At 30.0% G+C, this 12,361-nt stretch overlaps 1 protein-coding gene across 1 annotated transcript in view; it reads left to right on the top strand.

Annotated features, from left to right (window-relative positions):
* LOC139516799 (ras-related protein ORAB-1-like) overlaps positions 1-12,361 on the top strand; it is a 28,507-nt gene that overhangs the window by 5,878 nt on the left and 10,268 nt on the right. Inside the window, exons 2-5 of the mRNA XM_071307108.1 lie at positions 1,255-1,327; positions 2,051-2,107; positions 2,446-2,493; positions 3,040-3,135. Coding sequence (XP_071163209.1) covers positions 1,255-1,327; positions 2,051-2,107; positions 2,446-2,493; positions 3,040-3,135 — 274 coding nt within the window. The remainder of the gene's footprint in view (positions 1-1,254; positions 1,328-2,050; positions 2,108-2,445; positions 2,494-3,039; positions 3,136-12,361) is intronic.

Here is a 12,361-nt window from a genome sequence, read left to right as displayed (position 1 = left end):
GAAACTGCTATATAACCAGTGTAATTTTTCTGATAAAACGCTTGGTTCAAATTTTTTGAATTTTTTATATTTTTGTTAAAGGGTCAAAGTAAATACTTTGTCAAAATTTTATGAAAATTAAACGAGCCAAATTAATTTTAGTGAAAGTGTTGGGTACCACCTTAAAATGATATCTTATATTTTACTTGACCGATAAATATATATTATACTCAAAGTCTCATGACAAATGAGACCGGAAAAAGGGAAGTAGATTTCTGCGCATATGCAGGGGGAAAAAAGTTAGAAAATAAAAAGTAAACGATTTTGAGTTCATTAGAAGTGTACATTGGAAATTATTAATTTTTTTTACTAATTTTTCTACTGTAATAGGGGACTCCGTCCCCATATTATTCATATCCTTTATCATTTGTTAGCGGAGAGATAATAATCATTTATCATTTAGTTTTTTTTAAATTTCAAAATTATTCAATATTTCAATATTTTGTTAGAAAAAGAAACACAGAGCTACATGACTCAAATACTTTACACAAATAAACTAACTATATAAACAGATAACTTACAAGTTAAACTGATATATTGATCAGATTTATCATTCTTATTTAGTATACTACATAATGTGTGAATAATAAGATGTGGTATGATTGGCAATGAGACCACTCTCCACAACAGAACGCCATAGCCACAAAACATAGAACTACTTTTAAAAAAACAATAAACCACAAAGATATACAATGTTCCACCTGGGACTATTATGCTGTTAGTATAATATTCCAAGGTACCGCAGAAATCAATAATGCAAAACTGAATTAACAAGAATGTGTCCCAAGTGTGCCCCATCCGCATTATCATTTTCTATGTTCAGTGGGCCGTGAAAATGGGGTAAAAACTCTAATTTTGCATTAAAATTAGAAAGATCATATCACAAGGAACATGTATACTAAGTTTGAAGTTGATTGGACTTCAACTTCAACAAAAACTACCTCGACCAAAACTTTAACCAAAGCTTTAACCTGAAGCAGGACGAACGGATGCACAGACCAGAAAAACATAATGCCCATAAATGGGCATAAAAATAACATAGTTACATCCCTCATTAAAGGAAGCCTGTATATAAGTAATGTTTTAGAATAAAAGATTTTATCAAAATGAAGTTTTATGCCACAATGTCAACTTGTAAGCCCATTCAACTGCAAGTCTCCAGGTCTTTGTTTGCTGCTGTAATACAATGTATATATATAATTCTTTATTTTGCAGTGATTTCCTGTTTAAGATGGTTCTCGTTGGAGATGATGGTGTAGGAAAATCATGCTTAATGAGTAGCTTTGCTGTGAGTAAGCCTAGGAAATATCAAGATCATTATAAAAATAAATGATGTGGTATGATTATCAATGCGACAACTATCCACCTAAGTAAAAATGAAGTGGATACAAGATTATAGGCCACCATACTACCTTCAGCTATGAAAGATTTTAAACAATTCCATTGAGGATACTATAATTACACCCTAATTTATAATAAAACAATTAAAAAAAATATATGACAGTTCTGAGGTGCAACAACTAATGAACTACAGTCTCTTGACTGAGGACAAGCACTTATAGAATGTGGCTGGGTTAAAAATGTTTCTGAGCACTTCACCCTTCCTTAACCAGGGACAGACTGTCACAGGGTGAAACATCACAAATTTAGAACAAACTAAAAATAAGTTGCAATTGAATTGGTTTAACACAAAAGATCAGTACAAATCAAGCCATGTCTTTTTTCACAGTTCAATTATTGAAGCTGGAGATGTATTTGCTAAAAAAAATTTATCTTCAAGTTCACAAATTTCACATTTAAACAAATTATAGATTTTCAAAAATACATTATACTTTCTGAATATCTTAAAGAATGATGTCATTATTATGAGACTCTTCATTCCTAGAAGATTACCAAATCTGTTCACATTTGATGTTAAGAGTATTTATTTTTCTACAATTAACCAATTCCTGTCATCGCCTGTAGCACAGAGATATGTACACTATTTATTTACATTTTTTTTCTTTTTCAGGAGGGAAAACAATACATGCATACTGCCAATTATATGCCTACAATTGGAGTAGATTTTGTAAGTATTTACATGTACATGAAATATCAATTGGCATCGTTGTCAGATTTTATACAAAGTGTAATAAAAATCAGTTGTAAACTTTTATTTCTTAAAAACTAGCAAAGTTACATATTTTGTAAATATTTGATCATTTAGAAATTTCAGTATGGATGTTTTAAAAATCTTGAAATTGACCAAATGTTGAACTGTATCAATTGAAGTATATATATATTAAATATATATCATTTATTATTTTATATTACTCATTTCTAGAAAATATGCACCATAAAAATTGAATAGTTATTTATTTTAAATATCCTTTTATATCATTCATTACTTGTATTATTAAATTCTAGAAAATACGCACCATAAACGTAGAAGGAAGAGTTATTAAGTTACAGCTTGTAAGTACTAACAATAGTCTAGACCAAATACAATGATATTTATTGTTATCATGTCTCAATCTTCCACAAATTTATTTCTGTGCTCTTAAACCTTTACTTATAGGATTTTCTCATTATTGAAGGTCGTAAGGTGAACTATAGTTGTTAAATATTGTGTCATTTGGTCCTTTGTGAAGACTTGTCTAATTTGCAATCATACCACATCTTTTTAATATACATAACTGAACCACAACAGTCTGAATATTGTAATCACAATCAACTCACACGAAGCAGAATGAGAATGCCTGATAGAACAAAATCAGGTATTCATTTAGTCCTTGCTTTATACAAACACAGTGATCATAATTATTTGAAATTTATTAATTACGGTAGTAAGAAAATCTAAATCTTACTACATGTAATAGTTTTCAGTAACAAACAAAAAAATATTAATTAACAGGATAAAAACTTCATAAACAGAATACTTAGCTTCAAATATTTAAATTCAAGTTAAAGAGAATTAAATTTCAGACTAAATATATAAGTTTATATGAATTGTTTTGACAGTGGGACACTGCAGGAGCTGAAAGATTTAGAAGTATAACAACCAGTTATTACAGAGGAGCTAATGGTGTGGTTATTATCTATGACATAACAAATCAGGTTTGTACATTATGTTTAGTTATTACAGAGGAGCTAATGGTGTGGTTATTATCTATGATATAACCAATCAGGTTTGTACATTATGTTTAGTTATTACAGAGGAGCTAATGGTGTGGTTATTATCTATGATATAACCAATCAGGTATGAACATTATGTTTAGTTATTACAGAGGAGCTAATGATGTGGTTATTATCTATGACATAACAAATCAGGTTTGTACATTATGTTTAGTTATTACAGAGGAGCTAATGGTGTGGTTATTATCTATGACATAACCAATCAGGTATGAACATTATGTTTAGTTATTACAGAGGAGCTAATGGTGTGGTTATTATCTATGATATAACCAATCAGGTTTGTACATTATGTTTAGTTATTACAGAGGAGCTAATGGTGTGGTTATTATCTATGATATAACCAATCAGGTATGAACATTATGTTTAGTTATTACAGAGGAGCTAATGATGTGGTTATTATCTATGACATAACAAATCAGGTTTGTACATTATGTTTAGTTATTACAGAGGAGCTAATGGTGTGGTTATTATCTATGACATAACCAATCAGGTATGAACATTATGTTTAGTTATTACAGAGGATCTAATAGTGTGGTTATTATCTATGACATAACCAATCAGGTTTGTACATTATGTTTAGTTATTACAGAGGAGCTAATGGTGTGGTTATTATCTATGATATAACCAATCAGGTATGAACATTATGTTTAGTTATTACAGAGGAGCTAATGATGTGGTTATTATCTATGACATAACAAATCAGGTTTGTACATTATGTTTAGTTATTACAGAGGAGCTAATGGTGTGGTTATTATCTATGACATAACCAATCAGGTTTGTACATTATGTTTAGTTATTACAGAGGAGCTAATGATGTGGTTATTATCTATGACATAACCAATCAGGTTTGTACATTATGTTTAGTTATTACAGAGGAGCTAATGGTGTGGTCATTATCTATGACATAACAAATCAGGTATGAACATTATGTTTAGTTATTACAGAAAAGCTAATGGTGTGGTTATTATCTATGACATAACAAATCAGGTTTGTACATTATGTTTAGTTATTACAGAGGAGCTAATGGTGTGGTCATTATCTATGACATAACAAATCAGGTATGAACATTATGTTTAGTTATTACAGAGGAGCTAATGGTGTGGTTATTATCTATGACATAACAAATCAGGTTTGTACATTATGTTTAGTTATTACAGAGGAGCTAATGATGTGGTTATTATCTATGACATAACCAATCAGGTTTGTACATTATGTTTAGTTATTACAGAGGAACTAATGGTGTGGTTATTATCTATGACATAACAAATCAGGTTTGTACATTATGTTTAGTTATTACAGAGGAGCTAATGATGTGGTTATTATCTATGACATAACAAATCAGGTATGAACATTATGTTTAGTTATTACAGAAGAACTAATGGTGTGGTTATTATCTATGATATAACCAATCAGGTATGAACATTATGTTTAGTTATTACAGAGGAGCTAATGGTGTGGTCATTATCTATGACATAACCAATCAGGTATGAACATTATGTTTAGTTATTACAGAGGAGCTAATGGTGTGGTTATTATCTATGATATAACCAATCAGGTATGAACATTATGTTTAGTTATTACAGAGGAGCTAATGGTGTGGTTATTATCTATGACATAACAAATCAGGTATGAACATTATGTTTAGTTATTACAGAGGAGCTAATGGTGTGGTTATTATCTATGATATAACCAATCAGGTATGAACATTATGTTTAGTTATTACAGAGGAGCTAATGGTGTGGTTATTATCTATGACACAACCAATCAGGTTTGTACATTATGTTTAGTTATTACAGAGGATCTAATGGTGTGGTTATTATCTATGATATAACCAATCAGGTATGTACATTATGTTTAGTTATTACAGAGGAGCTAATGGTGTGGTTATTATCTATGATATAACAAATCAGGTTTGTACATTATGTTTAGTTATTACAGAGGAGCTAATGGTGTGGTTATTATCTATGACATAACAAATCAGGTTTGTACATTATGTTTAGTTATTACAGAGGAGCTAATGGTGTGGTCATTATCTATGACATAACCAATCAGGTATGAACATTATGTTTAGTTATTACAGAGGAGCTAATGATGTGGTTATTATCTATGACATAACCAATCAGGTTTGTACATTATGTTTAGTTATTACAGAGGAGCTAATGGTGTGGTTATTATCTATGACATAACCAATCAGGTTTGTACATTATGTTTAGTTATTACAGAGGAGCTAATGATGTGGTTATTATCTATGACATAACCAATCAGGTTTGTACATTATGTTTAGTTATTACAGAGGAGCTAATGGTGTGGTTATTATCTATGACATAACCAATCAGGTTTGTACATTATGTTTAGTTATTACAGAGGAGCTAATGATGTGGTTATTATCTATGATATAACCAATCAGGTATGTACATTATGTTTAGTTAATACAGAGGAGCTAATGGTGTGGTTATTATCTATGACATAACAAATCAGGTTTGTACATTATGTTTAGTTATTACAGAGGAGCTAATGATGTGGTTATTATCTATGACATAACCAATCAGGTTTGTACATTATGTTTAGTTATTACAGAGGAGCTAATGGTGTGGTTATTATCTATGATATAACCAATCAGGTACATTTTTTTATGAACATTGTTAAGTTATTACAGAGGAGCTAATGGTGTGGTTATTATCTATGACATAACCAATCAGGTATGTACACTATGTTTAGTTATTACAGAGGAGCTAATGGTGTGGTTTTTATCTATGACATAACCAATCAGGTTTGTACATTATGTTTAGTTATTACAGAGGAGCTAATGGTGTGGTTATTATCTATGATATAACAAATCAGGTTTGTACATTATGTTTAGTTATTACAGAGGATCTAATGGTGTGGTTATTATCTATGACATAACAAATCAGGTTTGTACATTATGTTTAGTTATTACAGAGGAGCTAATGGTGTGGTTATTATCTATGATATAACCAATCAGGTACATTTTTTTATGAACATTGTTAAGTTATTACAGAGGAGCTAATGGTGTGGTTATTATCTATGATATAACAAATCAGGTTTGTACATTATGTTTAGTTATTACAGAGGAGCTAATGGTGTGGTTATTATCTATGATATAACAAATCAGGTATGAACATTATGTTTAGTTATTACAGAGGAGCTAATGGTGTGGTTATTATCTATGATATAACAAATCAGGTATGAACATTATGTTTAGTTATTACAGAGGAGCTAATGGTGTGGTTATTATCTATGATATAACCAATCAGGTATGTACACTATGTTTAGTTATTACAGAGGATCTAATGGTGTAGTTATTATCTATGACATAACAAATCAGGTATGAACATTATGTTTAGTTATTACAGAGGATCTAATGGTGTGGTTATTATCTATGACATAACAAATCAGGTTTGTACATTATGTTTAGTTATTACAGAGGATCTAATAGTGTGGTTATTATCTATGATATAACAAATCAGGTTTGTACATTATGTTTAGTTATTACAGAGGATCTAATAGTGTGGTTATTATCTATGATATAACAAATCAGGTATGTACATTATGTTTAGTTATTACAGAGGAGCTAATGGTGTGGTCATTATCTATGACATAACAAATCAGGTATGAACATTATGTTTAGTTATTACAGAGGAGCTAATGGTGTGGTTATTATCTATGACATAACAAATCAGGTTTGTACATTATGTTTAGTTATTACAGAGGAGCTAATGGTGTGGTTATTATCTATGACATAACCAATCAGGTTTGTACATTATGTTTAGTTATTACAGAGGAGCTAATGGTGTGGTTATTATCTATGATATAACCAATCAGGTATGTACATTATGTTTAGTTAATACAGAGGAGCTAATGGTGTGGTTATTATCTATGACATAACAAATCAGGTTTGTACATTATGTTTAGTTATTACAGAGGAGCTAATGGTGTGGTTATTATCTATGATATAACCAATCAGGTACATTTTTTTATGAACATTGTTAAGTTATTACAGAGGAGCTAATGGTGTGGTTATTATCTATGACATAACCAATCAGGTATGTACACTATGTTTAGTTATTACAGAGGAGCTAATGGTGTGGTTTTTATCTATGACATAACCAATCAGGTTTGTACATTATGTTTAGTTATTACAGAGGAGCTAATGGTGTGGTTATTATCTATGATATAACAAATCAGGTTTGTACATTATGTTTAGTTATTACAGAGGATCTAATGGTGTGGTTATTATCTATGACATAACAAATCAGGTTTGTACATTATGTTTAGTTATTACAGAGGAGCTAATGGTGTGGTTATTATCTATGATATAACCAATCAGGTACATTTTTTTATGAACATTGTTAAGTTATTACAGAGGAGCTAATGGTGTGGTTATTATCTATGACATAACAAATCAGGTTTGTACATTATGTTTAGTTATTACAGAGGAGCTAATGGTGTGGTTATTATCTATGATATAACAAATCAAGTATGTACATTATGTTTAGTTAATACAGAGGAGCTAATGGTGTGGTTATTATCTATGATATAACAAATCAGGTTTGTACATTATGTTTAGTTATTACAGAGGAGCTAATGGTGTGGTTATTATCTATGATATAACAAATCAGGTATGAACATTATGTTTAGTTATTACAGAGGAGCTAATGGTGTGGTTATTATCTATGATATAACAAATCAGGTATGAACATTATGTTTAGTTATTACAGAGGAGCTAATGGTGTGGTTATTATCTATGACATAACAAATCAGGTTTGTACATTATGTTTAGTTATTACAGAGGAGCTAATGGTGTGGTTATTATCTATGATATAACAAATCAGGTTTGTACATTATGTTTAGTTATTACAGAGGAGCTAATGGTGTGGTTATTATCTATGACATAACCAATCAGGTTTGTACATTATGTTTAGTTATTACAGAGGAGCTAATGGTGTGGTTATTATCTATGATATAACAAATCAGGTATGAACATTATGTTAAGTTATTACAGAGGAGCTAATGGTGTGGTTATTATCTATGACATAACAAATCAGGTTTGTACATTATGTTTAGTTATTACAGAGGATCTAATGGTGTGGTTATTATCTATGATATAACAAATCAGGTATGAACATTATGTTTAGTTATTACAGAGGAGCTAATGTGTGGTTATTATCTATGACATAACAAATCAGGTTTGTACATTATGTTTAGTTATTACAGAGGAGCTAATGGTGTGGTTATTATCTATGACATAACAAATCAGGTATGTACACTATGTTTAGTTATTACAGAGAAGCTAATGGTGTGGTTATTATCTATGACATAACAAATCAGGTTTGTACATTATGTTTAGTTATTACAGAGGAGCTAATGGTGTGGTTATTATCTATGACATAACAAATCAGGTATGTACACTATGTTTAGTTATTACAGAGAAGCTAATGGTGTGGTTATTATCTATGACATAACAAATCAGGTTTGTACATTATGTTTAGTTATTACAGAGGAGCTAATGGTGTGGTTATTATCTATGATATAACAAATCAGGTATGAACATTATGTTTAGTTATTACAGAGGAGCTAATGGTGTGGTTATTATCTATGACATAACAAATCAGGTTTGTACATTATGTTTAGTTATTACAGAGGAGCTAATGGTGTGGTTATTATCCATGATATAACAAATCAGGTTTGTACATTATGTTTAGTTATTACAGAGGATCTAATGGTGTGGTTATTATCTATGATATAACAAATTAGGTTTGTACATTATGTTTAGTTATTACAGAGGATCTAATGGTGTGGTTATTATCTATGACATAACCAATCAGGTATGAAAATTATGTTTAGTTATTACAGAGAAGCTAATGGTGTGGTTATTATCTATGACATAACCAATCAGGTTTGTACATTATGTTTAGTTATTACAGAGGAGCTAATGGTGTGGTTATTATCTATGATATAACCAATCAGGTATGTACACTATGTTTAGTTATTACAGAGGATCTAATGGTGTAGTTATTATCTATGACATAACAAATCAGGTATGAACATTATGTTTAGTTATTACAGAGGATCTAATGGTGTGGTTATTATCTATGACATAACAAATCAGGTTTGTACATTATGTTTAGTTATTACAGAGGATCTAATAGTGTGGTTATTATCTATGATATAACAAATCAGGTTTGTACATTATGTTTAGTTATTACAGAGGATCTAATAGTGTGGTTATTATCTATGATATAACAAATCAGGTATGTACATTATGTTTAGTTATTACAGAGGAGCTAATGGTGTGGTCATTATCTATGACATAACAAATCAGGTATGAACATTATGTTTAGTTATTACAGAGGAGCTAATGGTTTGGTTATTATCTATGATATAACAAATCAGGTATGAACATTATGTTTAGTTATTACAGAGGAGCTATTGGTGTGGTTATTATCTATGACATAACAAATCAGGTTTGTACATTATGTTTAGTTATTACAGAGGAGCTAATGGTGTGGTTATTATCTATGATATAACCAATCAGGTACATTTTTTTTATGAACATTGTTAAGTTATTACAGAGGAGCTAATGGTGTGGTTATTATCTATGACATAACAAATCAGGTTTGAACATTATGTTTAGTTATTACAGAGGAGCTAATGGTGTGGTTATTATCTATGATATAACAAATCAAGTATGTACATTATGTTTAGTTAATACAGAGGAGCTAATGGTGTGGTTATTATCTATGACATAACAAATCAGGTTTGTACATTATGTTTAGTTATTACAGAGGAGCTAATGGTGTGGTTATTATCTATGACATAACAAATCAGGTATGAACACTATGTTTAGTTATTACAGAGGAGCTAATGGTGTGGTTATTATCTATGACATAACAAATCAGGTTTGTACATTATGTTTAGTTATTACAGAGGAGCTAATGGTGTGGTTATTATCTATGATATAACAAATCAGGTATGAACATTATGTTTAGTTATTTCAGAGGAGCTAATGGTGTGGTTATTATCTATGACATAACAAATCAGGTTTGTACATTATGTTTAGTTATTACAGAGGAGCTAATGGTGTGGTTATTATCCATGATATAACAAATCAGGTTTGTACATTATGTTTAGTTATTACAGAGGATCTAATGGTGTGGTTATTATCTATGATATAACAAATCAGGTTTGTACATTATGTTTAGTTATTACAGAGGATCTAATGGTGTGGTTATTATCTATGACATAACCAATCAGGTATGAAAATTATGTTTAGTTATTACAGAGAAGCTAATGGTGTGGTTATTATCTGTGACATAACCAATCAGGTTTGTACATTATGTTTAGTTATTACAGAGGAGCTAATGGTGTGGTTATTATCTATGATATAACCAATCAGGTATGTACACTATGTTTAGTTATTACAGAGGATCTAATGGTGTAGTTATTATCTATGACATAACAAATCAGGTATGAACATTATGTTTAGTTATTACAGAGGATCTAATGGTGTGGTTATTATCTATGACATAACAAATCAGGTTTGTACATTATGTTTAGTTATTACAGAGGATCTAATAGTGTGGTTATTATCTATGATATAACAAATCAGGTTTGTACATTATGTTTAGTTATTACAGAGGAGCTAATGGTGTGGTCATTATCTATGACATAACAAATCAGGTATGAACATTATGTTTAGTTATTACAGAGGAGCTAATGGTGTGGTTATTATCTATGATATAACAAATCAGGTATGAACATTATGTTTAGTTATTACAGAGGAGCTAATGGTGTGGTTATTATCTATGACATAACAAATCAGGTTTGTACATTATGTTTAGTTATTACAGAGGATCTAATGGTGTGGTTATTATCTATGATATAACAAATCAGGTTTGTACATTATGTTTAGTTATTACAGAGGAGCTAATGATGTGGTTATTATCTATGACATAACAAATCAGGTTTGTACATTATGTTTAGTTATTACAGAGGATCTAATGGTGTGGTTATTATCTATGACATAACAAATCAGGTATGAACATTATGTTTAGTTATTACAGAGGAGCTAATGGTGTGGTTATTATCTATGATATAACCAATCAGGTTTGTACATTATGTTTAGTTATTACAGAGGAGCTAATGGTGTGGTTATTATCTATGACATAACAAATCAGGTTTGTACATTATGTTTAGTTATTACAGAGGAACTAATGGTGTGGTTATTATCTATGATATAACAAATCAGGTTTGTACATTATGTTTAGTTATTACAGAGGATCTAATTGTGTGGTTATTATCTATGACATAACCAATCAGGTATGAAAATTATGTTTAGTTATTACAGAGAAGCTAATGGTGTGGTTATTATCTGTGACATAACCAATCAGGTTTGTACATTATGTTTAGTTATTACAGAGGAGCTAATGGTGTGGTTATTATCTATGATATAACCAATCAGGTATGTACACTATGTTTAGTTATTACAGAGGATCTAATGGTGTGGTTATTATCTATGACATAACAAATCAGGTATGAACATTATGTTTAGTTATTACAGAGGATCTAATGGTGTGGTTATTATCTATGACATAACAAATCAGGTTTGTACATTATGTTTAGTTATTACAGAGGAGCTAATGGTGTGGTTATTATCTATGACATAACAAATCAGGTATGAACATTATGTTTAGTTATTACAGAGGATCTAATGGTGTGGTTATTATCTATGACATAACAAATCAGGTATGAACATTATGTTTAGTTATTACAGAGGAGCTAATGGTGTGGTTATTATCTATGACATAACAAATCAGGTATGAACATTATGTTTAGTTATTACAGAGGAGCTAATGGTGTGGTTATTATCTATGATATAACCAATCAGGTTTGTACATTATGTTTAGTTATTACAGAGGATCTAATGGTGTGGTTATTATCTATGACATAACAAATCAGGTTTGTACATTATGTTTAGTTATTACAGAGGATCTAATAGTGTGGTTATTATCTATGATATAACAAATCAGGTTTGTACATTATGTTTAGTTATTACAGAGGATCTAATGGTGTGGTTATTATCTATGACATAACAAATCAGGTATGAACATTATGTTTAGTTATTACA

The sequence above is a fragment of the Mytilus edulis genome, chromosome 3, assembly GCF_963676685.1.
Source record: "Mytilus edulis chromosome 3, xbMytEdul2.2, whole genome shotgun sequence".
Lineage (NCBI taxonomy): Eukaryota > Metazoa > Mollusca > Bivalvia > Mytilida > Mytilidae > Mytilus > Mytilus edulis.
This window is presented reverse-complemented; position numbering and strand designations above follow the sequence as displayed.